This window comes from Cervus canadensis, chromosome 10, assembly GCF_019320065.1.
Source record: "Cervus canadensis isolate Bull #8, Minnesota chromosome 10, ASM1932006v1, whole genome shotgun sequence".
NCBI classification, from domain to species: domain Eukaryota; kingdom Metazoa; phylum Chordata; class Mammalia; order Artiodactyla; family Cervidae; genus Cervus; species Cervus canadensis.
In genome coordinates this window covers 3,551,451-3,578,415 of record NC_057395.1, presented here as the reverse complement: position 1 = coordinate 3,578,415, position 26,965 = coordinate 3,551,451, and the positions used below count along the sequence as shown (strand labels likewise).

The following is a 26,965-nucleotide window of genomic DNA, read 5'->3' as shown; positions in this document are numbered from 1 at the left end:
GAGGAACCAAAAATAGTATTGCTGGTTCACAGTGAGAACCATAGAAAGTGTGGTTCTAATTAAGGGTGAAAGAAGAGGCAGGCAAACCACAGCAGACTAGAGTTTGCAAACACAAGCAGCTATAGGGTCCAGAAAAGCAGACCATATAAAGGTAAGAGAGGTGGGGACTGAAAACTGGTACCCACACACACCGTCTAGAGAGACCAGCAACCACTCAGCTCATGCTGATCACCATCATGCAGGACAGTGAGTGCAGTGTGGTCAGATCTCTAAGAAAACCACAAACCCGAACTTTAATATGCAATCTTCCACATTTTTAATAAAAGCATCCAATTTAAAAAATTAAGACTTTCTGATGGCAAACAAAGCATATATCAGCAATTTATTTTTTTATTTTTGGCCATCCCACGCGGCTTGTAGGATCTTCATCCCTCGACCAGGGATTGAACCCGCACCATAGCAGAGTCCGAACCTTAGCACCGAGTCCTAACCACTGGAATGCCAGAGAACTCCCCATATAAGCAGTCTAGATGGGACCTGTGGGTCACCAGTTTGCAAAATGATCATATTTTAACATCACAGCACTTAGCATATCATGGACTCATAATGATGCACAAAAGTAAAACTGTCTGGTAGGCAGTATTCCATTTGTGTGGATCCTGGGTTCAGAAGAGAGGTTATACTGGTGATTTGTATTTGGTGTCATTCCTTTTTTATTGCTAATTCAAGTCATGAGTGTGAATGAAATTTTAAAGGAAAAAGGGTTTGTGTGTGAACGCCTGGCACATTGAAGTTTCTGGCTGGTTGTCCTTATGGAAACTCAAAAAACCTGAATACCTGCTCTCTCAGTTTCTTGACCTCACCTCTGAAAACACTCTTCCGCACTCCACTTTAGCCAACAAGCTTCCTGGTCAGTATCAACATTTGCATCACTGCTACAATGACCACTTTAAACATTTTGTTTCCTGTCTGCAACCTTCTGTTCCAGCTGAGATTCTCAACCAACTCCCGATTTACCTAGTCTTTACCAATTTACCTCATTGGAACTGCCAACTGACTGGCCCTTTTCTTTTACCATCTGCCCATTCTTATATTTGATAGAATTTTTAAATGTTAGGTTAAAGCCCATGTTTTGTTATTTCAGTCGTCCTCTAACAAATATGTTAAATGTCTTTGCATCTTGGCCTTTCTATCCCATCTGCCTGCAAAACTTCAGCCCTGAATGAACCCAATTATCACCCTTCTGACCTTCTCAGTACCAAGGTAGGAGAAAATCACAAAGCAGTAAAACGTGCTTTCTCTCTATATTCACGGCCACCGACCTCAACGGGGTGAACTTCAAAACTTTAAAGACAATATTCTACCTTTACTACTCTCCTCGATAACAATTTCATACTATCTTCACCTGTTCACTCCCATTTCTCAATACACACCCAGTTTGCCAGCCCCTCGGAATCACTTGCAATGCCTTGCAACCTCTCCCCGGCTACTGGGCTCATGCTTTGCCCCCTCTCCTTGGTGGGCTCCTCTTCTTACACATTTGTCTAACTCCTCAGTCTTCAAGATTCTGTTCTAGTGTGTCTTCCACTTGGAGGTTTCCTTGACACACCTGTCTATGCTTGCAGGGCACCTGCACACACTTGGATTACCGTGTGTCTCATACATTGTGTGTTGAGTTCAGTCTGCCACTGGACTGGGACCTGATTAGGGGCAGACACTGTATTTTATTTATCTGTGTAACCCAGCAGAGGGCTCTGTGCGTACAGGGGCTGAAAGAGTGAAGTGGAAAGATATCTTAGGCTCACATGTGTAACGTTCTTAGGAGTATGGGGGTGCAGCTGCTCAGGTGACTGGAAGAATGGATGGCCGACTGGGAAGCATTCAGACCTCCCCATGTTGGTAAAATGAAAGGTGAGTAGTGGAATAAAATAGTTTGGGAAACTGTGTCAGAGATAGACCAATCAAGAATCTCAATTATCTAAAATCTTCCAAGTCCAGTTTTTTCTTCACTCCTATCGCTTTCGTACAGGCTCCATCTCCCCTGTTTGAACCTTTCCCCCTCAATGTTTTTTACAAAAATACAGAGATGGGATATTGATTTTCTGGCTCCTTCCTATGAACTTGGTCTGAGTCCCAGCCACCTTTCATGCAGTCTGCCGCTAATTTTTCCTTTCTGTGGGAGACTGCATGGTGCGTGTGAGTCTATGCTCTGGAGCTTCCTTGAGAGGGGTGGTGCACGCCCGGGGAGAATGCAGCATACACAGATATATCCAGCATACACAGCTTGGTTACCGGAAAGCCGGTACGCTCCCCTCAGCACCCCTCCTCTTCCCAAATGCAGGACCTTCCTCCGCCTCTAGGCCCTCGCGAGTGTCGCGGGATCCCAGCCGCGCGGCTTGGCTTTGCGGGCCGCTGATCTGGATTGGCTCCAAGGGCCGGGTCCTGGCCAATCAGGAGTGGGGGTGTTGCTCTAGGGGGCGGGTTTTCCCCCCTCGCCTCTCTGCTCCCCCGCGGTGGGTCAGCGCAGGAGCGACCTCCCTGCGGCCGCGGCCCCTGGACATCCCGCCCAGATCTCTGGGCCCCGGGGGCCTGGTGGGACATGGCCTGGGCCGCTATGGCAGCAGCAAGACTGGGCCTCGGTCGGGCCGCTCCGCTCTTCCTCCGGCGCGGCTACCAGACAGAGAGGGGTGTCTATGGCTACCGGCCGAGGAAGCCCGAGAGCCGGGAGCCCGAGGGCGGCCTGGCGCGCCCCCCAGGTCAGGATGGGGCCTGGGCCGGTGGGCGTGGCGGCTGGGGAGTCAGGGGTTCTTATTTCTGGGCCGGCGGTGGGTGCTTTTGAGGGTTGGGACTTCCGGGGGCCTCAGTGTGCGAGCAGGCGGGTGGTGAGGAAGGGGAGGCCAGGGACAAGCCTGCGTCTTGTCAGGGTCCGGGTCACAGAATGGTTCTGTGAACTCTTTTGTCTTTTCCATTCCCTGGTTATAAAACGTGTGAGAACTTAGCTGTTTAGGGAGGCGGGGCTGCAGGAAAAGTTCTAAGATAGCCCAGCTCCTGGAGTTCACCCAAGGATACACATTTTCCAGGGCTGTCTCCAAAACCGGTGTGAGAGGGATCTGTGGGGATCGCGATGGTGACTAGGGTGAAGAGGGCATTGGTGTTCTTGAACCTCATCATGGTATTTATTATTCATTCGTCTCTTCTGTCTAGCCTCTTTAGGAGTTTAAAACTCTTTGCTGAATTCAGAACTATGCTACTCGGGTTTTAATGGATTAGGAGACACGAATATCAGTGTTTGGAGGCTCAGTTGCATCCTCATGTACAAGAGACCAATTTTGAGTATTTGGTTTATGCTCCAAAATTATTGTATGTTTATTCATCCTCACAGAATAGAAGATAAACACAGATTGGTCGTTAGAGGAAGGTCACTTGGCATTTTTAATTTTTATGTGTTATTACTATTTGCTGTGCCACGTGGCTTATGAGATCTTAGTTCCCTGACCAGGGATTGAACACTGGCCCTGGACAGTGAGAGTCTGAAGTCCTAACCACTGGACCACCAGGGAGGTCCCATTTGATATCTTTGGTGCGGTTATTGGATTAACAATAAAACTGATTTCTCTTTCTTTTTTTTTTTTTTTTTTGATTTCTCTTTCTTGAGTGCAACAGGTTTCTTTAGGAACAGCATTTTGGTCAGCTAGATGGCTAATCCCTTGAGAGTAAGACTATATCTTATTTCACTTGACACATGGAGTATCTAATTTTGCATGTCAGTTTCCCTCAAACTGAAGTGTGCGTTCAGATCACTCTGAATGATGTTTAAAAGGCTAGTTCCCAGGCTGCCCTCCCTCGCCTCACCCTCATCCCAATTCTCATTCAGTGGCCTGAGATGAGGTCCAGGAATTTGTATTTTTATGTCACACTAAGTGATTTTCTAGCAGGAGGTCTGTGGTCACCATGGCCAAACATCGTTATAGCCAATAAGGGATGTATATATAAGGTATGTTTGTCCAATAGAGCTTGGTCACACGTCTGTACATCCTTGCAAGGGAGATTGGAAAGCATTGTCTTTCTTCAGGGCGGCCACCTTCCAGCTAAAAGTTATTTTGAAAGAGAAGAGGAAAATGGATGTTGGAAAAGAACTAGTATCACCACACTCAACCCCTTTGGCTATTTAAATACTCTAAGGTTTTCTTCCCACACAGAGAATGTATTCACAAACCCTACTGAAAATGAACACAAGGCAGCTCCCACGTCCAAGGTACATAGAGAAATGGGAGGAGGTGTAGTCCAAGTTGTGGTGCTTTCCTCCTCCTCTTTGCCCTTCATCAGCTTCTTTCTTCATATGTTTATCTTGGCCAAGTGAATATCAAGGCCAACATAGGATGAATACCTCATTTATTAAGGTTTTCACTGTAGTAAGCCTTCAAAGAGGTCTTGAATTTGCTTCTAGTGACCATTTTGGATGGCAGTGGTTTCAGGAGTTAAAATTTGACCCATGATATGTGTCCTTTGTAGTTGGCTATTAGTAAAAGAGCTTGTACTTTAACCTCTGTAAACCTCAGCTTCCAAGCTTGAGTTCTATTTATCAACAATCTTAAATTGAAATGGAGGTGGATTTCCATACACAAGGGCTTCCTTGGTGACTCAGATAGTCTTTACTGCCTGCCAATGCAGGAGACCTGGGTTTGATCCCTGGGTCGGGAGGATTCTCTGGAGAAGGGAATGGTTACCCACTCCAGTATTCTTGCCTGGAGAATTCCATGGACTGAGGAACCTGGTGGGCTCCAGGCCATGGGGTTACAGAGTCGGACACAACTGAGCAACTAACACTTTCACTTTTCACACTTTCCGTACACATTTTAGAATTATTTGTTCTAGTTCTGTGAAAAATTATTGGTATTTTAATAGGAATTGCACTGAATCTAGAGATTGGCTTCGGAAGTATTGTCATTTTAACAATGACCCTTTAACAATGACATTTCTTTAATTCTTCCAATCCAAGGACACCATATATCTTTCCATCCATTTGTGTCATCTTCCATTTCTTTCATCAGTGTCTTACAGTTTTCTGAGTACGGTCTTTTACCTCCTTAAATAGGATTATTCCTAGGAATTTTATTCTTTTTGATATTGCAGTTAATGGGGTTGTTTCCTTAATTCCTATCTCTGATAGTTTATTGTTAGTATATAGAAATGCAACAGCTTAGGATTGGTGATTCACAGGTATAAATTTCATTATGAAGGATTGGGGGAAATGGTGGAATTTAGAGATGGTTAGGACATGGGGCCTATAAGATTCCAAATAGTGTTTAGTGGTTACTGATCTTAGCAACGAGCTTTAGTAGCTGAAGTGAGGTTGTAGGTGTGTTGCATATTAGAAATAATAGGAGCCTTGGGAGTTCCTTGTTGGTCCAGTGGTTAGGACTTCATGCTTTCACTTGCTAAGGCCCAATTTCGATCACTGATGGGGGAACTAAGATCCCACAAGCCACGCGGTGTGCAGCCCCCCACCAAAAAAAGAGAGAGAGACATAATAGGAGGCTTTACTGGAGGCATTATAGGAAAAACAGTTGGGGAAAATCTTACGACGTTAGAGATTTTTTAAACATGTTGAGACTTGCCTGGGCTTCCCTGGTGGCTCAGATGGTAAAGAATCCATCTGCAATGCAGGAGACCTGAGGTCGATCCCTGGGTTGGGAAGATCCCCGGGAGAAGGGAAAGGCTACCCACTCCAGTATTCTGGCCTGGAGAATTCCATGGACTGTACAGTCCATGGGGTCGTAAAGAGCTGGACACAGCTGAGCGACTTTCACTTTCATTGGTGGTTCAGTGGTGGCTAAGAATCCACCTGGCAATGCAGGGGCTACTGGTTCGATCCCTGGCTTGGAAAGATCCACATGCCTTGGGGCAGCTAAGCTTGTGTGCCACAACTATTGAACCTATGCTCTAGAGCCTATGAGCTGCAGCAAGAGAAGCCACCGCCCTGGAAAGTCGGTGCACCACATCTAGAGAGTAGCCACTGCTCACGACAACTAGAGAAAGCCCGAGCAGCAATGAAGACAGAGTGCAGCCAATAAATAAATAATCTTTCAAATTTAGATGATTTTTAAAATGTTTCGTGGACTTCTAGTTCCCTCTCTTTTGTGGTAGGCTCTGACTTCCTTTTCAATTTTTGTTGTGGTATAACAGGTGAAACGCTGGATTAAAATCAAAGTGAAAGTTGCTTAGCCATGTCTGACTCTGCCACCCCATGGACTATGCAGTCCATGGAATTCTTCAGGCAAGAATACTGAAGTGGGTAGCCTTTCCCTTTTCCAAGGGAATCTTCCCAATCCAGGGATTGAACCCAGGTCTCCCACATTGCAGGCAGATTCTTTACCAGCTGAGACACCAGGAAAGCCCAAGGATACTGGAGTGGGTAGCCTATCCCTTGTCCAGCGGATCTTCCCGACCCAGGAATCGAATCGGGGTCTCCTGCATTGCAGGTGAATTCTTTACCAACTGAGCTATCAGGGAAGTACACTAAAGTACAAATAGTTCAAATTCCAACTTTGTCATTACCTCTGTTACTTTCTGCAGGTCACTTAACCTGTTTGGGCTTCTGCTGACTCTTCCGCAGATAAAATGCACTTGTTCATGTTTCAGCCTGGAAACTTGGTGCTCAGAAAGTGGGGCTGGGAAAATATACACTTGTCCACATTTCAGCCTGGAAATGGGGCATGGAGCCTGCGGCCCAGAATATGCATTTGTCCATATGCATTTGTAAGGCACAACTGTTAAGGTACTTAGCTCCTGTGTCATCCATAATGTGTGTCCTGAAGACCACCCCACACTTGGAGTCTCCAGAAGGGACTCATAACACACAGTGTATGGCTGGACTCCTGGCTGAGGTTTAGTAGGTGCAATGAGGATGCACAGCTGGACTGTAATGGCAAAGGCACAGGAAGGGTCTGCGGGACCCACTGTGCAGTCTTCCTTCTGCTCTTTTCCTCATGACGGTCACACATGACGCCCTTCTCTTTAAGAAACACAGCAACAGATGTGCGGTGTTCCTGTGAGAACACTTCCCTGTTCTAACCTGTTCTAACAGGGAAGTCTGTTAGAGACTCAGCACCCAGAGTTTTTATTGGAAGAGGTTCCTGTAAGCACCCTCTGCATGTGCCAAAATCCCAGGTTCCCAGAAGGACAGCAGGTGTTCAGCCTAAATCATCTTGTTCACACAAGCAGTCTAGGCACAGTTGTTGCTAAGTTGTGTCCAATTTTTTGCTACCCCATGGACTGCAGCACCCCAGGCTTCCCTGTGCTTCACCATCTAATGGAGTTTGCTCAAATTCATGTCCATTGAATTGGTGATGCTATCTAACCATCTCATCCTCTGTTGTCCTCTTCTTTTGCCTTCCATCTTTCCCAGCATCAGGATCCTTTCCAATGAGTCAGCTCTTCGCATCAGGTGGCTAAAGTATTGGAGCTTTACCTTCAGCATCTGTCCAGTGGAGGACTCAGTGCTTCCATTGCCACAGGCACAGATTCAATCCCTAGTCAGAGAACTAAGATCCCACAAGCTTTGTGGCATGGCCCCTCAAAGTATAAATAAATAAATAAAGAGCTCTATTGCACGTGTTCAGTATGGAAAAATTAGAAAATATGATAAGCAAGGAAAATTGGGAATTTTGACATAAAATCATCACTAACTTTTTGGTCTATTTCCTTGATACAAATGAAATATATATGCAAATGAAGAGACATATATGAAGTATGTAGGTGCTAATATGCTTGATACACTTTGTGATGAAAATATATAGGTATAATACACACATTTTAACACAGCTCAGGCTCATATGATATATAGTGTAATTTAGTCTTTTTTCTTCTAAACAAATTGGCACATCCAATAAGCATTCTCCTACAACATTATCTGATGATGATTTTTGGCCAGTGAGGATTAGTCGTCAGCACTGTGGCATGTCCCTCAGATGACTGGGGTTTGTAGAGAGTTAGAGGACTAACAGGAGGGAAAGATCAGTGAGGAATGAGGAGGCATTGACTCCACCCACCCTACTGGAGGGGTGTGGGTGTGGGTGATGAGTAATTGCACCATTTACTGGTGTCCTCAGGGGAAAACAGATTGCTGTGCAGACAGGAGTATAAGGAACGTTTAGGGAAGAGGTGAAGAATGTAGGGAGGTCTGTTAATCACGGAACGGACGGAATTCTAGATGTCACAGTGGAAGGATCGATCTAGGAGGCAGAGAGGGAAGAGATACCGGGTTGGGTCTGGAGGAAATGGCAACCCACTCCAGTGTTCTTGCCTGGAAAATTCCATGGACAGAGGAGCCCGGCAGGCTACAGTCCATGGGGTCGAAAAGAGTCAGACACGATTGAGCACAGCAGCAGCAGCAGAAACCAGAGCAGTGAAATAAAGAGTCTGGGAGAAAACAGATGGTGAGGATGGGTGGAGGATGTGCCCCGAGGTAGGACGGGAAGAGGCCTGTCTCTCTTCAAGAATAGTAGGTGCTGTGTGTTCTTTGGGGTGAACGGCATCCTTTTGTGCCAACTCCCCCATCTGTGTTGTAGAGTATCACTAAAAGCTTGGATTTTCAGTGAGAAACTGAAGCAGTGATCTCATAACTAGATGTGGTTTGCTAAAGAGAATGTTTTCACAAGAGGGCTTGTAGGGGACTTCCCCGGTCGTCCAGTGGTGAAGACTCTATGCTTCTAATGCAGAGGGCCAGGTTTGATCCTTGATCAGGGACATAAGATCCCACATGTGGTGCGGGTGTGGTCAAAACATAAAAAAATAATAATATTTATTTATTTGTATTTATTTTTACCTGTGCAGGGTCTTAGTTGCTTTGTGCAGGCTTTCTCTGGTTTCTGAGAGCAGAGGCTACTGTCTACTTGCAGTGCTCGGACTTCTCACTGCGGTGGCTTTTCTGGTTGCAGGGCACAGGCTCTAGGCGAGAGGGCTTCAGTAGTTGCAGCACTCAGGCTCAGGAGTTGTGGCGCAGGGGCTTAGTTGCTGCGAGGCATAAGGAATCTTCCTAGACCAGGAATCAAACCCGCGTCCCCTGCATTGGCAGACAGATTCTTATCCACTGTGCCACCAGGAAGTCCAATAAGAATTAATTAATTTTTTTTTAAAGAGGGCTAGTAAACTGGTGAGAATGGTGATGATAACCCTGTATATTTACCGTTAACTTAACTCCACTAAGGATGTAATTTTGTAGATGATATTGGAAGTTGTGGTCTTGAAGGATTTTCTTCCAAATTTTAGAAGGGCTTTCATGTGCAAAAGGGAAGAAAAGCAGCTTTTGGCTTAATATAAAGTCATCTAAGATTTAAAAAAAAATAATCTAAGATAGAATTAGATTCATTGAAATATAGTGATTTCCCCTTTAAGAAGAGGTTGGAGAATTACTCATTTAAGGCTACAAATAGGATTTTGTTTTTTATTATGTAGTAATAAGATCATTTCTAAGGTCTTTTTCCTGGTCTGTGATTTCATGAGTCTATAAAATGTGTACCTGGAGGACGTAAGGAAGGAAATGTAACATTGATTTTGCAGTTTAAACTCTGTTTTTTTATTTTTTTTCCTCTGTTTTTTTTTAATGTACAATATAAAAAACTCAAATAATAATTAAGAGGACTATAATTATCCATAATTAAAATTATAGCATTTTAACAGTTATTTTCAATTTGGGGTGTTTCCTTGTAAAATCTATCCATGTGCATAGTTATTTCCACAAATGTGTACCCATAATTCTGGTTCCTTCTGGTTATTTTTCAGTGACTTTTGCTCTCAGGAGACAAATTTAAGGAAATAAGTGTGTTTTCCTGGATTCTGCTAGTTTTTAATCCTGAAAACCACTGGCAGCTATGGTGGGTAGAACCACGCGTTAAAAATGTCCAAAGCCACAAAGGCTTCTTTGAAAACTGATTTTGTGGTTTGTGGGCATTTCCTAAACTGTTGTTCTATTGTTGTTGTTGTTGTTGTTGTTTTTCCACTCAATCAGTGGACCATGGCCTTGCCAGGTTGGTGACGGTGTATTGTGAGCATGGGCATAAAGCTGCCAAAATCAACCCGCTCTTCAATGGTCAAGCCCTGCAGGAAAACGTGCCTGAAATCCAAGCCCTGCTGCAGACTCTGCAGGGACCCTTTAATACCACAGGTAAAGGTCATCAGCTGTCGACTGTCCGTGTGTCAGTTAACTGCCGGTGAAGCGGGGCTCCTTTCTCCATTCTTGAAGAACTGCAGTCATGCCCGCTGGAGCTGAGCCTTCCATGGGTGTGAGGAGACAGTAAGGGGCACATTTGGACACTGTCTGGGAGAGTAGTGTTGAGGTTCTGGAACTGTCTTCCGACAGGGCCCGTATCCTCTGTGTTCAAATCATATACACAAATGGCCAATGGGTACATAAAAAAGTGCTTGGCATCACTAATCATCAGGGAAATGCAAATCAAAACCACAATGAGCTATCACCTCACAACTGTTAGAATGGCTGTTGTCAAAAAACCCCAGAATTGGATGAACCACAAGGTCCTACTGTGCTATAGTACAGTTTATACCACAGTTTATCCTGTGGTAAGCCATAATGGAAAGGAAAATGAAGGAGAGAGAGAGAGTGTGTGTGTGCGCGCGTGTATATAAAACTGATCACTTTGCTAAAATTAACACAACAGTGTAGATCAAGTATTCTTCAATTAAAAAAAACAAACAAAAACCAAAGATACAAGTGTCAGTGAGGATGCAGAGAAAAGGGAACTCTTGTCCACTCTTGGTAGGAATACAAGTTGGTGCAGCCACTATGAAAAGCAGTAGGGAGGATCTTCAAAAAATTAAAAATAGAACTACTGTATGACCCAGCAATTCCATTTCTGGGTATAAATCTAAAGGAACTGAAATCATGAAAGATGTATCTGTACTCCCATGTTCACTGAAGCTTTGATCAGCCAATGTCAAAGATGTAACACTTACTATAAGAAACCGTACACAATATAAAGTAAATGTTGGCTTGTTAAATTCATGTTGTAGGTTTAGGCAAAAGACTGGTAATTGATTTGGTGCTGGGCCAGTCACATATTACAAAACTTCCTTTTCTTTGGCTGAGGTTCAGGGAGATTTCCTTTTACCTTAGAATGTTGCATTGCTGTCAATATTAATTCACATTAAGACCAACTGAGCAATAATAGGCATTGCTTTATAGATATTGATAAGACTTGAACATTTTGATAGATATTTCAGATCAAGATAGAACATATGATTTATAGCTATAAAGCAGATGAATGGCAAGTCCAAAATTCACTTTTAAAAGACTATAGAATTGAAATTTGGCATTAAAAATCATCGCTCTGTTTGGGGGAAGATTTTTATTTCCTCTCCTTTTAGTACTTTATGGCCTTTGACCATATTTTTAGTTTTGCCTTTAGAAAAATCTGGATAACCATTGATGATGACCCAAGTTATTTAGAATAAAATGCTCTGAATTGAGATAAGGATCTTGGTATGTTCTATATTTGTTTGACTATTCTTTAAAGTGACCCTTTTGATTCCATTTCATAGGATTATTGAACATGGGGAAGGAGGAGGCCTCTCTTGAGGAAGTCGTCGCCTATCTCAACCAGATCTACTGTGGGCAGATTTCTATCGAAACCTCTCAGCTGCAGAGCCAGGAGGAGAAAGACTGGTTTGCCAAGCGGTTTGAGGAACTGAAGAAGGAGGCATTTACCACAGAAGAGCGAAAACACCTGTCAAAACTAATGTTAGAATCTCAGGTATAAAAGTAGCAGCTAACATCAAAGGAATTGTTCAGCTCTTTTTCTCCAAAGACATATAAATATTGAAGAGAGGGAGTTAAGACATGAACTCTCTGAATGTAGCCACAATTCCCCCATGGCCTCAACACAACAGACAGTGTAACACACACCACTTTATTCTAAGTAGAATGAAGTAGATCTCCAACCGCCAGAGCTGTTGGTTCTCCTCAGAGTCGATACTTTCTATGTATTTGTCTCTTCCCTTCATAAAAGACTGCAAAGTCCTTAAGATTTGATTCCTCTTTTAATTACCTGAAGGGATTAAAAAAGGAAAAAGGAATACACGTATATGTATGGCTGAGTTCCTTCACCGTTCACCTTAAACTATCACAATATTGTTACTTGCCTATACCCCAATACAAAGAAAAAGTTTAAAAAACATTTTAAAAAGTTAAAATTTTTTTAAAGAGAAAGGAACTATACATGAAAGAGGCTCTCAATATAGATTAATAGGATTGAATGTCCAGGACTGTGCTCAGGACTTGAGCCTATCAATATGACAAGACCCCTGCCCCCAGTAATGTGTGTGGGTGGACGGCTAGTTTGCGGCCCAGATGAAATACTATAGAGCCCTGAACTAAAACTCAAGTCCTGGAAAAGGCCTGGCATTCTGATGGGCTTCCTACTGGGGTGAGTTCTTCTAACACTTGGGTTGTTTTCTCTGTGTCCCCACTGCTGCCTGGTGTCCTCGGCAGGGCTTTCTTGCCAGGCTCTGAGTGACTTCTGTTCATCTCTGGGGTCTGCACTGAATAGACCCTGTTGTAGCTGCTTAAAGCAGTGCGGGGTTTCCTTAAATGTGTTTGACTTTGACCCATGTAGTCAGCTCTCCTGTAACTATTGTGTCTGACATGGTGTTCCACAGGAGTTTGACCACTTTTTGGCCACCAAGTTTGCCACAGTGAAGCGATACGGAGGCGAAGGAGCAGAAAGCATGATGGGCTTTTTCTACGAGCTGCTGAAAATGGCAGCTTACAGCGGGGTAACGGATGTTATTATTGGGATGCCCCATAGAGGGAGGCTGAACTTGCTGACAGGCCTTCTGCAGTTCCCTCCAGAGGTAAAAGGACTTCTGTTTTTCCCACCAGTGATGTGCAATTGACTGAAACAGAGTAAAGTCGATGGTAATAATCGCTTTTAGAAAACCGACTAAGCATATGAACCATTGGTCCAGGAGACAACTTTGTTAATTGATGAAAACTGATGCTGTTGGACCTGGTGTTTAGGTTGATTTTCCTATATCTCTTTACAGGAATTCTTTCTTCACTCAGGAATGTTAAAAGTTAGTTTGTTTCCTAAGGATGATGCAAACAGATAAATTCTGTTTTTTGAAGCATACTTTCCCTATTTCGTAGAAATCATTTAAACAAACACAAAGATCTGTTCAGTTTGATAAAATTTCATCTTCCAGAAAGTCATTTTTACCTTCTACTTATTTGCAGATTATAGTTAATAGATTGTATGAAACTAATAAAACATTGTTATCTCAAGAGATCCTCCAAAGTGAGTAGTTTTATTGGTTATTGGATCGTTCGTATTCTTGTTCAGTCTGACTCAGATGCTCTGTAAATCTCGAAGCACTTGAGCGTCCGGGGGCACAATATTCAATGACAGGGAATAGTCTGGTAAGTGTCTGATAAGGTTATGGCCATTATGCATGGGTAAACCTCACCGCTATTCTTGGCCAGGAGATTAAAAACAATTATAAATGTTAGGTAGTTCCCTGGGGGTTCAGTGGTTAGGACTTGGTGCTTTCACTGCCAGGCTTGGGTTCAATCCTGGATCAGAGAACTAAGATCCCACAAGCCATGTGTTGCAACAAAAACAACTCAAAAAACAAACAAAAAATATCATATGACCCAGAAACTCCACTCTTGGGTATATATATTTGAAGAAAACAAAAGCACTAATTTGGAAAGATACATGCACCCCAATGTTCTTAGCAGTATTATTTATAATTGATAAGATACAGCAGCAACTTAAGTGTCCATCAACAGATAAACAAAGATGTGGCATATACACATACAATGGAATATAACTCAGACATAAAAAATAATGTAAATTTGCCATTTGCAACAATAGGAATGGACTTGCAAGGTTTTATGCTTAGTGAAGTAAGCCACACAAAGATAAATATTTCATGTTATCACTTATATGTGAAATCTAAAAAATAAAACAAACTAATAACTATAACAAAAAAGAAACAGACTCACAGATAGAACAAACTAGTGGTTACCAGTGGGGAGAGGGAAAATGGGAAGGGGTAATACAGGGATATGGAATTGAGGAATATAAACTACTTTGTAAAAAATAAATAAGCTATATGCTATATTGTAAAACACAGAGAATATAACCAATATTTTGGCTGTATTTTATGTTGGCTACAATATAACCAATAGTAACTAAATGAAGTAAAATCTCTAAAAGTTTTGAATCACTATGTTGTATACCTGAAATTTTTGTAATATTGTAAATCAACTATACCTCAATCCAAAAAATTTTCTTAATTAAAAAATTACACATGATGTCATGTCTTGGGGCCAAGTTTTACCGTTTTTGTTAATACTTCAGTGTTTCTGATGCTAAGAGAACCATAATCAGCTTTGAAAACTCACCATAGAAAAGGTACCATACAACAGAATAAAATGATTGACAGATGGAGGTGTCCTTTGACATCTGCAGAAATTCTTAAACCAAAAATTGCATTCCTAAAATATCCCAGACAAAGAAGTTACTCAAAAGCACAGAAATGATTATCAGTGACCATACTTGTGAACATCCGTTGGATCATAGAAAAAGCAAGAGAGTTCCAGAAAAACATCTACTTCTGCTGTATTGACTATACCAAAGCCTTTGACTGTGTGGATCACAACAAGCTGTGGAAAATTCTTAAAGAGATGGGAATACCAGAACACCTGACCTGCCTGCTGAGAAATCTGTATGCAGGTCAAGAAGCAACAGTTAGAACCAGACATGGAACAACAGACTGGTTCCAAATTGGGAAAGGAGTATGTCAAGGCTGTACTGTATATTGTCACCCTGTTTATTTAACTTATATGCAGAGTACATCATGTGAAATGCTGGACTGGAGAAAGCACAAACTGGAATCAAGAATTGTGGGAGAAATATCAACCTCAGATCTGCAGATGACACCACCCTTATGGCAGAAAGCGAAGAAGAACTAAAGAGCCTCTTGATGTGAGTGAAAGAGGAGAGTGAAAAAGCTGGCTTGAATCTAAACATTCAAAAAACTAAGATCATGGCATCTAGTCCCATCACTTCATGGCACATAGATACGGAAACAATGGAAACAGTGACAGATTTTATTTTTGGGGACTCCAAAATCACTGCAGATGGTGACTGCAGACATGAGATTAAAAGACGCTTGCTCCTTGGAAGAAAAACTATAACCAACCTAGATAGCATATTAAAAAGCAGAGACATTACTTTGCCGACAATGGTCTGTCTAGTCAAAGCTATGGTTTTTCCAGAAGTCATGTATGGATGTGAGAGTTGGGCCATAAAGAAAGCTGAGCACCAAAGAATTGATGCTTTTGAACTGTGCTGTTGGAGAAGACTCATGAGAGTCCCTTGTACTGCAAGGAGATCAAACCAGTCAATCCTAAAGGGAATCAACCCTTAGTGTTCATTGGAAGGACTGACGCTGAAGCTGAAGCTCCACTACTTTGGCCAGCTTATGTGAAGAACTGACTCCTTAGAAAAGACCCTGATGCTGGGAAAGATTGAAGGCAGGAGGAGAAGGGGCCAACAGAGATTGAGATGGTTGGATGGCATCACTGACTTGATGGACATGAATTTGAGCACGCTCCAGGAGTTGGACAGGGAAGCCTGGCATGCTGCAGTTCATGGGTCGCAAAGAGTCAGATACGACTGAGCGACTGAACTGAACTGAACTGAAGCTTGTGAAAAACACATCTTTTCCTATCCTGTGAGTTTGCATGCTCCTATTTACAGTGAGGGCGATAAGAAGCTTTTGGGTCATTTAAACCATTTGGCCAATTGAGCACAATATAGTGTCTTTGGTAGATAGTTTGACTTGAGACCCAGTTTTGTAGCCAAGGACCTTTAAACCACTGAAGTAATTTCTCTTGCTCATCCTTTTTTATTTTTTTAATTCTCAAACTCCTAATTTATCCCTCCTCTTCCCCTTTAGTAACCATAAGATTGTTTTCTATGTCTGTGCATCTGTTTTGTAAATAAGTTCTCCGGTTTTTGTTTTTTTTTTTTTGTCTGCTTTGCTCAACCTGTGGGATCTTAGTTCCCTGACAAGAGACTGAACATAGGCCCTCGGCAGTGAAAGCGCAGAATCCTAATCACTGGGCACCAGGGATTTCCTGTATCATTTCTTTAGATTGCACACACAAGTCTGTTGTCATTTTCTGTCTGATTTATTTCACTTAATATGATAATCTCTAGGTGTATCCATGTTGCTGTAAATGGCATTATTTCATTCTATTTTGTGGCTGAGTAATATTCCGCTATATACATACCACATTTTTTTTTATCCATTTATCTATCAATGGATACTTAGGTTGTTTCCATGTGTTGGCTATTGTAAATAGTGCTGCTGGTGGACACTGGGGTGCTTGTACTAATTAGAGTTTTCTCCAGATATATGCCCAGGAGTGGACTGATGGATTGTATAGTAACTCTGATGTGAAGAGCTGACTCATTTGAAAAGACCCTGATGCTGGGAAAGATTGAGGGCAGGAGGAGAAGGAGACAACAGAGGATGAGATGGTTGGATGGCATCACCGACTCAATGGACATGGATTTGGGTGAACTCTGGGAGTTGGTGATGGACAGGGAGGCCTGGCATGCTGTGGTTCATGGGGTTGCGAAGAGTCAGAAACGACTGAGCGACTGAGCTGAACTGAACTGAACTGAATGGCAACTCTATTTTTAGTCTTTTAGTTTGTTCATTTTTAAAATGGATAGTGACACCTATCTCTTAGAAGAGTATGAAAATGAGATGACAGAACATATGCAGAGAAGTCCTTTGAGAATGGCAAAATATAGTTTCTTTTTTTTAATTTTAAAAATCAATGATTTATTTATCAATTACCCACTATATTTTGTAAAGAGAACATATTTAGAATCTTTCATAGTACTATGTTACTTTTCATCTTCAAAATATCCATACATTTTTCACAATTTTGAAACTAAAATGGTACCAGAACTTACATAGATGCTACAATCTGAGAATTGCAAAATAGTTTCTTAGATGCCACTTGAGCTAAGTAGTGGATGTCATCCTGTGACTAAATGGGATGAAGTTCTTATTTTCCTTTCCATCTTAAACGAGAATAAATCTTATTAGCAGTTCCTGTTAATAATTTAACAAGAATACTAATTCTTTTGGAAAATACATTCTAACAGGTGCAATTAAGAAAAAATTTTGCTTATTACAAGGCAGAGGTATCTTACTGTCTGCATCATGCTGGACTTGTCTTAATGTGTTAGAACTTCATTTGATGATGAACATCGCCAAATAGCTCTGTGCATTCGAGCAGTTACAAGTGTGTGCTTATCTTTAAATCATGCATGGTCACAATATATATACAACATGTGCATAAAGTTTTTTTTAGATTGTATGATTTAAACGAACCACCTCTTCCCATTTTTTCTTGTGTGTTTACTCGGCTTAGCTGATGTTCCGTAAAATGCGAGGCTTAAGTGAATTTCCGGAAAACGTCTCAGCCGTTGGCGATGTCCTGTCTCACCTAACGTCCTCGGTTGACCTGGACTTCGGTGCGCACCATCCCCTCCACGTGACTATGCTGCCCAACCCCTCGCACCTGGAAGCCGTGAACCCTGTGGCAGTCGGGAAGACTCGGGGGAGGCAGCAGTCCAGGCGGGATGGGGACTACTCCCTGGACAGTTCAGCTCAGCCTGGGGACAAAGTCATCTGCTTACAGGTACTGGGAGCTTCAGGAAGTAAGGCCAGAGGTTGGGAATACTGGGCAGAAAGGATGTCCAGGTTGGTAGTTGTCATGGCAGTCCGGTGGGGATTGGAAAAGAATTTCCGGCGTACTGCAGAAAGGCGTGAGTTTACTAAGAACAAAGAGCAGAATGTGGGCACTGGGAGCAGGGCTGGCCGTCACCTCCTGGCAGACCAGGGAGAGCCAACAGGACGCTGTTAGAGCAGCCGGCTGGCTCAAGGGAGAGCCGACACCTTTGTGGGTTAGTAGTCAATTTTTATAGCCTCAAGACAAAATTCCTGCTGGAAGGGTGGTATTAGGTGATTGGTTAGAGCGCTATAATAGGGTGAGCATGGGTGGGCATTTTTACCTAATTTGGGGTCAGGAAGCTTGCTGGTGATGATCAGGGGGGCTTTTGGCAATGGTTACAGAGGGGCTCAGTCAGCTTCGGAGGTGACCTTGGTTCTGGGCTCAGCGTCTGTGGCCTTGGGATAGGATTCCACAGTTATCATGACAGGAGACAGCACATGTTCCAGACAAAACTAAGGTGAACTTTTGGGAAAAGAAGATTTGGGGGTTGTTTTAAAAATTCATAGCAGATGTGAGTATCTGCCCACCAGTAATCTCAAGTCAACTGACTGTGTTTTATTTTTTGACTGATCTTTTTAAAAATAATTTTTTTATCTAATTAAAAATATATTTATTTCTATTTATGTATTTGGCTGTGCTGGGTCTTATTACAGCATGTGGGATCTAGTTCCCTGACCAGGGATAAAACCCGGGCCCCCCAGCTTTGGGAGCACAGAGTCTCAGCCACTGGACCACCAGGGAAGTCCCTAGTTAATTTTTTCTTTTTGGCGTATAGTTGATTTACAATATTGTGTTAATTTCTGCTGTACAGCAAAGTGAGTCGGTTACACATGTACATATATTTACTTTTTTTTAAGATTCCATTCTCATATAGATCATTGCAAAGTACTGAATAGTTTCCTGTGCTATACAGTAGGTTCTTATTTGTTACCTATTTTAAATATAGTGGTGTGTATATGTCAATCTTGATCTCCCAATTTATCGTCCTCCCCGCCCAATCAAGGCAACTGACTTTAGACAAAGGTCTTCACTGTGTTTTTCCTTTCTTGAGTTATGAATTAATTAAGGGAGTGTGGACTGACATAGCTGCCACTACTAAGAGGACAAATGTCATTACTTCCATGAAACTGTGACCCTCATGGAAACCACACAGTGTCTGTCTATCTAACAAGGCTGCAAGAGTCTGGATTTATTTTGCTTGCTTGTTTGTTTGCTTTAAAATGAAAGTCTTTGGCATTAAGGCAAACAAGACAAATGAATAGTGTATTACTTCCTCCACCCCCCACCATTGGTAACCCAACAGGTATATTTTAGAGGTGTAGATTGTGGGTCATGTTTTTCTTCTACAAGTATTCATTTAATATGAAACCTTTAACGCCTAGAGGATAATTAATCCTGGATATCAGTAACTGGGTCTTTAAACCCAATGAAAACAGTTAAATCCACAAGGCAGTAGAATATTTGTCTACGTTTACAAATAACTGGGGGCTTCCCAGATGGCGCTAGTAGTATAGAATCTGACTGTCAATGCAAGGAGACATAACAGATACAAGTTCGATCTTGGAGTCAGGAAGATGCCCTAGAGGAGGGCATGGCAACCCACTCCAGTATTCATGCCTGGAGAATCCCATGGACAGAGGAGCTTGGCCGGCTATGGTCCATAAGGTTGCAAAGAGTCAGACACAACTGAATCCATTGAGCATGCACAAATAACTACATTATCTTATTGTTAATTTTTCATGGGCCAGAAACTTGTAGTAAATAAATTGTCGGGTAAGCACATTTGAATTTGATTATGATATAGTATTTCTAAATAGAAATCTTCACATTGTTAGCCATACATTCTCTTCACCTTTCACTTGAACTCATGAGACTCTAACATAGTTCAGTTATTCACATTTTCCCAGTACGTTAACCTGATGTTAAGACTGATTTCTGAAGTAAGAGGTGAAAGTGGCATGTTCTTTAAACTGAAGAGAAACTGCCCTCTTCTCTCTACTTCTTGTTCCCAAAACATTTTATCTTGCTATGTCTGCCAGTGTCTTGCCTCATTCAAATTCAACATTCTAATTTATTGTGGAAACCTGAAATTTGGAGTCTATAAAATCATCCTGGGTGAGACTATAGATGATACTTTTGCTGTCTGTGATTCATCTTAGTCCTGGACCTGGTAGGATTGCACTGTCATTTGTTATCAGCTGTGTGTGTCCATGCCCCTTACTGTATTTTATTGAGTGGTTTCTGCTGCCTCCAGAATTCCTTGGGGCTCATGGACCTGACTCCTCAAAGCTTTATGAGCAACCATGGAGTCTTTGGAGCTTCCCTTGTAGCTCAGTTGGTAACGAATCTGCCAGCAATGCAGGAGACCTAGGTTCAGTTCCTGGGTTGGGAAGATCCCCTGGAGAAGGAAATGGCAACCCACTCCAGTATTCTGGAGTATTCTGTCCTGGAGAATCCTATGGACAGAGGAGCCTGGCAGGCTATAGTCCATGGGGTCGCAAGAGTTGGACATGACTTAGTGACTAAACCACCACCACCATGGAATCTTTTCTCTTTTGATTTAAGAAAGGAAATAAAGTTAGCAGATGACATATGGCTTTAGCGCCAAGAACCCTAAGACCATGATAAAACGATGCAAGTTGTGAACAGCCATTATGTCTTAGCAGTGCCTCTTCTGTGAGACACCCATCTCTCTTCCTTGCTTTACAGGTCTCCTTTTACGTCATTCACATCATTACCACACAGAAGTCCCATCAGCCAGGAGGCCAAAGAGTGAGGGGTTTTCAGATGCCTGGAACCCCGTGACCCTTGTGGGCCAGCGTGTGGCTGAGGGCTGGACCTGATAGTATAGCCCGGTGAGAAATAGCAAGGATTCTGGAACCATGAAAAGCTAAGTTCAGATCCTGGCTTTGCAGCCTTCCAGCTTGCCCTTCGGGCTTCCCAGGTGGCGCTAGTGGTAAAGAACCCACCTGCCAATGCAGGAGACATTAAGAGACATGAGTTGGAAAAATCTCTGGGTCGGAAAGATCCCTCGGAGGAAGGCTTGGCAACCCACTCCAGAATTCTTGCCTGGAGAATCCCATGGACACAGGAGCCTGGCGGGCAAGGTCCATAGGGTCACAAAGAGTCAGACACGACAGAAGTGATTTAGGACGCACAGCTTGGCCTTCTTGCTTGCTTCTGTCCCATTGTTTCCCTAGATCTCAGAGGTCAAGGGAAGTGTATTACATTTCCAGAGTGTTCTGAGAGTTAAATGAGAACTCAGTAAGTTCCTTAACCCAGGGGATGGGTTTGGCAGGGTGAGGAAATTAGTAGAAAAAATGGAGGCATCACAGAAGGTCTAGTCCTAGCCATGCGAAATACAAACTCTTTCTGAACCTTGATTTTCTCACCTGTAAAAGGAACAATAGAAATTCCCTTCCCAGGCCCCCCACGCATGGTAGATAAATGGGTTAATAAAGATAATGTTTATAGTGTTGTGAAGGTAATGTAAGGGTATGTTATTACTGTTCTTGGATGCTCCAAAATGTCGGTCATCTCTGTAGACCCCTATCTACGGGAAGGTGTGGGTTGGAGAATCACCAAGGAAAGCAGGGATTCCTTTCTTAACCAAAATGTTCTACTTGTATATACAAATTACTCTTTTAAGGACATTTTCACTGTCATTAAAAAAATTACCTTCCAAGGATTCTTTCTTCATTCTTATTTAAGTCTTTTATTTCTGTTACTAATTAGGGCCACAGTGGTTACCATATCAGATTAATTACAATGGACTGGTTCAAAATTGGGAAAAGAGTATGTCAAGGTTGTATATTGTCACCCTGCATATTTAACTTATATGCAGAGTACATCATGCGAAATGCCGGGCTGGATAACTCACAAGCTGGAATCAAGATTGCCGGGAGAAATATCAACAACCTCAGGTAAGCAGATGATACCACTTTAATGGCAGAAAGTGAAGAGGAACTAAAATGCCTCTTGATGAAGATGAAAGGGGAGAGAGAAAAATCTGGCTTAAAACTCAACATTAAAAAAACAAAGATCATGGCATCCAGTCCTATCACTTCATGGCAAATAGATGGGAGAAAAAATGGAAACAGTGTCATATTTCATATTCTTGGGCTCCAGAATTAATGTGGACAGTGACTGCAGACTTTTGCTTAAAGTTAAATTAAAAGACTTTTGCTCCTTGGAAGAAAAACTACGACAAACCTAGACAGCATATTAAAAAGCAGAGACATCACTTTGCCGACAAAGTTCTGTATAGTCAAAGCTATGGTTTTTCCAGTAGTGACGGATGGATGTCAGAGTTGGACTGTAAAGAAGGCTGAACACCAAAGAATTGATTCTTTTGAGCTGTGGTGCTGAAGAAGACTCTTGAGAGTCCCTTGGACTGCAAGGAGATCAAACCAGTCATTTCTAAAGGAAATCAACCCTGAATATTCATTGGAAGAACTGGTGCTGAAGCTGAAACTCCAATACTTCAGCCACGTGATACGAAGAGCTGACTAACTGGAAAAGACCCTGATTCTGGGAAAGATTAAGGGCAAGAGAAGGGGATGACAGAGAATGAGACAGTTGGATGGCATCACCGACTTAATGGACATGAGTTTGAGCAAACTCAGGGAGATAGTGAAGGACAGGGAAGCCTGGCATGCTGCAGTCCATGGGTCGCAAAGAGTTGGACATGACTCAGGGAATGAACAAATTAATTTATTAACTTTTTTTGCCACACCAAGAGGCTTTTGGGATCTTAGCTTCCCCATTTAAGGGACTGAACCCAGGCCTCGGTAGTGAAAGAGCTGAGTCCTAATCACTGGACCGCTGGGTAATTCCCCGTATCAGGTCATTTTACCCTTTTTTTTCAGATCATGTTATTCTTTAGTTGAGCATTTTGGCTGTTTATTTGTTTTTTCTATTTTGTTTTATCAAAATTCCCTTTATTTTTTTTAAATTATCAAAGATTATAATTTTACAATATTGAGAAATATAGAACAAAATACAATTATTGGAAGATAATTGCTCTACAATATTGTATTGACCTGTGCCACTCATCAACACAAATCAGCGACAGGTATACGTACATATGTTCCCTCCCTCCTGAACCCCCCCACCCCATCACCCACCCCTCTAGGTTGTCAGAGAACACTGGCTTGAGCTCCCTGTTTTATATAGTAAATTCTCACTTGCTATCTATTTTACATATGGTAATGTATATGTTTCCATGCTACTCTCTCCAATTATCCCTTATTTTTTTACTTAATAACTTTTTGATTAAAATACATTTATTATATAATATCACGTAAAATTTATGTGCACAACATACACTTTATTGATATAATAGCCTTCTATATAGCATGAAGCCAGTGGCACTCATACTTTCCCCTAAGATCTACAAGTCCCTCATTATTTGCTTTCAACTTTTCAAAAAAAAATTGACTCCCTTTTCTATCACCTTCCATTTCCCAGTTTTTTAAAATTATTTATTGAAGTATAGTTAATTTACAATATTGTGTTAATTTCTGCCATATAGCAAAGTGAGTTATGTATACACGTATATATACATTCTTTTAAAAATTCTTTTCCGTTCTGGTTTATTCAGTTCAGTTCAGTTCAGTTCAGTCGCTCAGTCATGTCTGACTCTTTGCAACCCCATGAATCGCAGCACTCCAGGCCTCCCTGTCCATCACCAACTCCCGGAATTTACTCAAACTCATGTCCATCAAGTCGATGATGCCATCCAGCCATCTCATCCTCTGTCATCCCCTTCTCCTCCTACCCCCAATCCCTCCCATCATCAGGGTCTTTTCCAATGAGTCAACTCTTCGCATGAGGTGGCCAAAGTACTGGAGTTTCAGCTTCAGCATCAGTTCTTCCAATGAACACCCAGAACTGATGTCCTTTAGGATGGACTGGTTGGATCTCCTTGCAGTCCAAGGGACTCTCAAGAGTCTTCTCCAACACCATAGTTCAAAAGCATCAATTTTTTGGTGCTCAGCTTTCTTCACAGTCCAACTCTCACATCCATACATGACCACTGGAAAAACCATAGCCTTGACTAGACGGACCTTTTTTTGACAAAGTAATGTCTCTGCTTTTTAATATGCTATCTAGGTTGGTTGCTATCTAACTTTCCTTCCAAGGAAAAACCATAGCCTTGACTAGACGGACCTTTTTTTGACAAAGTAATGTCTCTGCTTTTTAATATGCTATCTAGGTAGGTTGCTATCTAACTTTCCTTCCAAGGAGTAAGCGTCTTTTAATTTCATGGCTGCAATCACCATCTGCAGTGATTTTGGAGCCCCCCAAAATAAAGTCTGACACTGTTTCCACTGTTTCCCCATCTATTTCCCAGATGGGACCAGATGCCATGATCTTAGTTTTCTGAATGTTGAGCTTTAAGCCAACTTTTCACTCCCTCTTTCACTTTCATCAAGAACTTTTAGTTCCTCTTCACTTTCTGCCATAAGGGTGGTGTCATCTGCATATCTGAGGTTATTGATATTTCTCCCGGCAATCTTGATTCCAGCTTGTGCTTCTTCCAGCCCAGCGTTTCTCATGATGTACTCTGTATATTAGTTAAATAAGCAGGGTGACAATGTACAGCCTTGACATACTCCTTTTCCTATTTGGAACCAGTCTGTTGTTCCATGTCCAGTTCTAACTGTTGCTTCCTGACCTACATATAGGTTTCTCAAGAGGTGGGTCAGGTGGTCTGGTATTCCCATCTCTTTCAGAATTTCCCACAGTTTGTTGTGATCCACACAGTCAAAGGCTCTGGCATAGTCAATAAAGCAGAAATAGATGTTTTTCTGGAACTCTCTTGCTTTTTCAATGATCCAGGGGATGTTGGCAATTTGATCTCGGGTTCCTCTGCCTTTTCTAAAACCAGCTTGAACATCTGGAAGTTCAAGGTTCACATATTGTTGAAGCCTGGCTTGGAGAATTTTGAGCATTACTTTACTAGCGTGTGAGATGAGGGCAATTGTACAGTAGTTTGAGCATTCTTTGGGATTGCCTTTCTTTGGGATTGGAATGAAAACTGACCTTTTCCAGTCCTGTGGCCACTGCTGAGTTTTCCAAATTTGCTGGCATATTGAGTGCAACACTTTCACAGCATCATCTTACAGGATTTGAAATAGCTCAACTGGAATTCCATCACCTCCACTAGCTTTGTACATAGTGATGCTTTTAAGGCCCACCTGACTTCACATTCCAGGATGTCTGGCTATAGGTGAGTGATCACACCATTGTGATAATCTGTGTCATGAAGATCTTTTTTATAGAGTTCTTCTGTATATTCTTACCACCTCTTCTTAATATCTTCTGCTTCTGTTAGGTCTGTACCTTTTCTGTCCTTTATCGAACCCATCTTTGTGTGAAATGTTCCCTTGGTATCTCTGATTTTCTTGAAGAAATCTCTAGTCTTTCCCATTCTGTTGTTTTCCTCTATTTCTTTGCATTGATTGCTGAGGAAGGCTTTCTTATCTCTCCTTGCTAGTCTTTGGAACTCTGCATTCAAATGGGAATATCTTTCCTTTTCTCCTTTGCTTTTCGCTTGTCTTCTTTTCACAGCTGTTTGTAAGGCCTCCTCAGACACCATTTTGCCTTTTTGCATTTCTTTTCCATGGGGATGGTCTTGATCCCTGTCTCCTGTACAATGTCATGAACCTCCGTCCATAGTTCATCAGGCACTCTGTCTATCAGATCTAGTCCCTTAAATTTATTTCTCACTTCCAGTGTATAGTCATAAGGGATTTGATTTAGATCATACCTGAATGGTCTAGTGGTTTTCCCTACTTTCTTCAATTTAAGTCTGAATTTGGCAATAAGGAGTTCATGATCTGAGCCACAGTCAGCTCCGGCTCTTATTTTTGCTGACTGTATAGAGCTTCTCCATCTTTGGCTGCAAAGAATATAATCAATCTGATTTTGGTGTTGACCATCTGGTGATGTCCATGTGTAGAGTCTTCTCTTGTGTTGTTGGAAGAGGGTGTTTGCTATGACCAGTGCATTCTTTAGGCAGAACTCTATTAGCCTTTGCCCTGCTTCATTCCGTACTCCAAGGCCAAATTTGCCTGTTACTCCAGGTGTTTCTTGACTTCCTACTTTTGCTTTCTAGTCCCCTATAATGAAAAGGACGTCTTTGTTGGGTGTTAGTTCTAGAAGGTCTTGCAGCTCTTCACAGAACCGTTCATCTTTAGCTTCTTCAGCGTCACTGGTCGGGTCACAGGCTAGTTCCCTGTGCTCCACAGTAGGACCTTGTCAGGTCTGTGCTATCATGATCTAGTAGATTTCGAAAGTTCTGGAAGAAGAGCACATTTCAGAGATTCTCTTATAATAGTATTTTGTCCTTTCCTCAAAGCCTCCTTTCATTTGTGTATGATATGCTCCTCGCCCCCTACCCCCCGTCTTTGCTGTCACATCATTCTCTTTTATGTTCACGGTGGTGGCCAGCACACCCAGCGGGGAGGAGGTGATGTGAGTGACACCCTCTCATTTGGGGGGAAATCTGATTGGGGAAGAGTGAGGGTTCGAAGTTATTTTGTTCCTTGCGTCTTGCAGGCCGTTTTCATGATTGCTTTCCTAGAGGTGATTCTCCTGTGTCTCCCATCACCCTACCTTCTCTGGTGCTGCCGTGCACACTATCATGTTGATGAGGATGCAAGAGGCCATGGGTATAGGTGATGATGTAGGGTGGAAGGAATAGGTCAGCTGGTCAAAGCAGCGAGAGGAAGAGAGCTGATTTAACATCATTGAGAGCTGCTTTAGGAAGTTCTATAACGAGCAGATTTTTAGGAGGGGAGGGAGCAGTTTTTTATAAACAGAGATACAGGGACAGGGCTTCCCTGGTGGCTCAGTGGTGAAGGATCTGCCTGCCAATGCAGGAGACAGACATAGGAGACACGGGTCCAGTCCCTGGGTCAGGAAGATCTCCTGGAGGAGGAAATGGCAACCTACTCCAGTATTCTTGCCTGGGAAATCCCATGGACAGAGGAGCCTGGTGGGCTATAGTCCACGGGGTCACAAAGAGTCAGACACGACTGAGCACGCACGTGGCATGTGGCAACCAGGGAGTGCTGATTGCATGGTTGTTTTTTCTTGCTGTTACTAAACCTAAATGTC

General features: G+C 42.4%; 1 protein-coding gene across 4 annotated transcripts in view; it reads left to right on the top strand.

Moving 5' to 3' along the window:
* The first annotated feature begins 2,471 nt into the window (after positions 1–2,471).
* DHTKD1 (dehydrogenase E1 and transketolase domain containing 1) overlaps positions 2,472–26,965 on the top strand; it is a 43,517-nt gene continuing 19,023 nt past the window's right edge. For 2 of the 4 annotated variants that reach the window (XM_043480687.1, XM_043480686.1), the window contains exons 1-5: positions 2,473–2,756; positions 10,010–10,165; positions 11,557–11,768; positions 12,673–12,867; positions 17,477–17,746. In XM_043480687.1, the coding sequence (XP_043336622.1) occupies positions 2,600–2,756; positions 10,010–10,165; positions 11,557–11,768; positions 12,673–12,867; positions 17,477–17,746 (990 nt within the window). In that variant the 5' untranslated portion in view covers positions 2,473–2,599. Of the gene's footprint in view, positions 2,757–9,783; positions 9,876–10,009; positions 10,166–11,556; positions 11,769–12,672; positions 12,868–17,476; positions 17,747–26,965 lie in introns of all 4 variants that reach the window. The other 2 variants (XM_043480688.1, XR_006271805.1) reach the window with 2 other exon arrangements.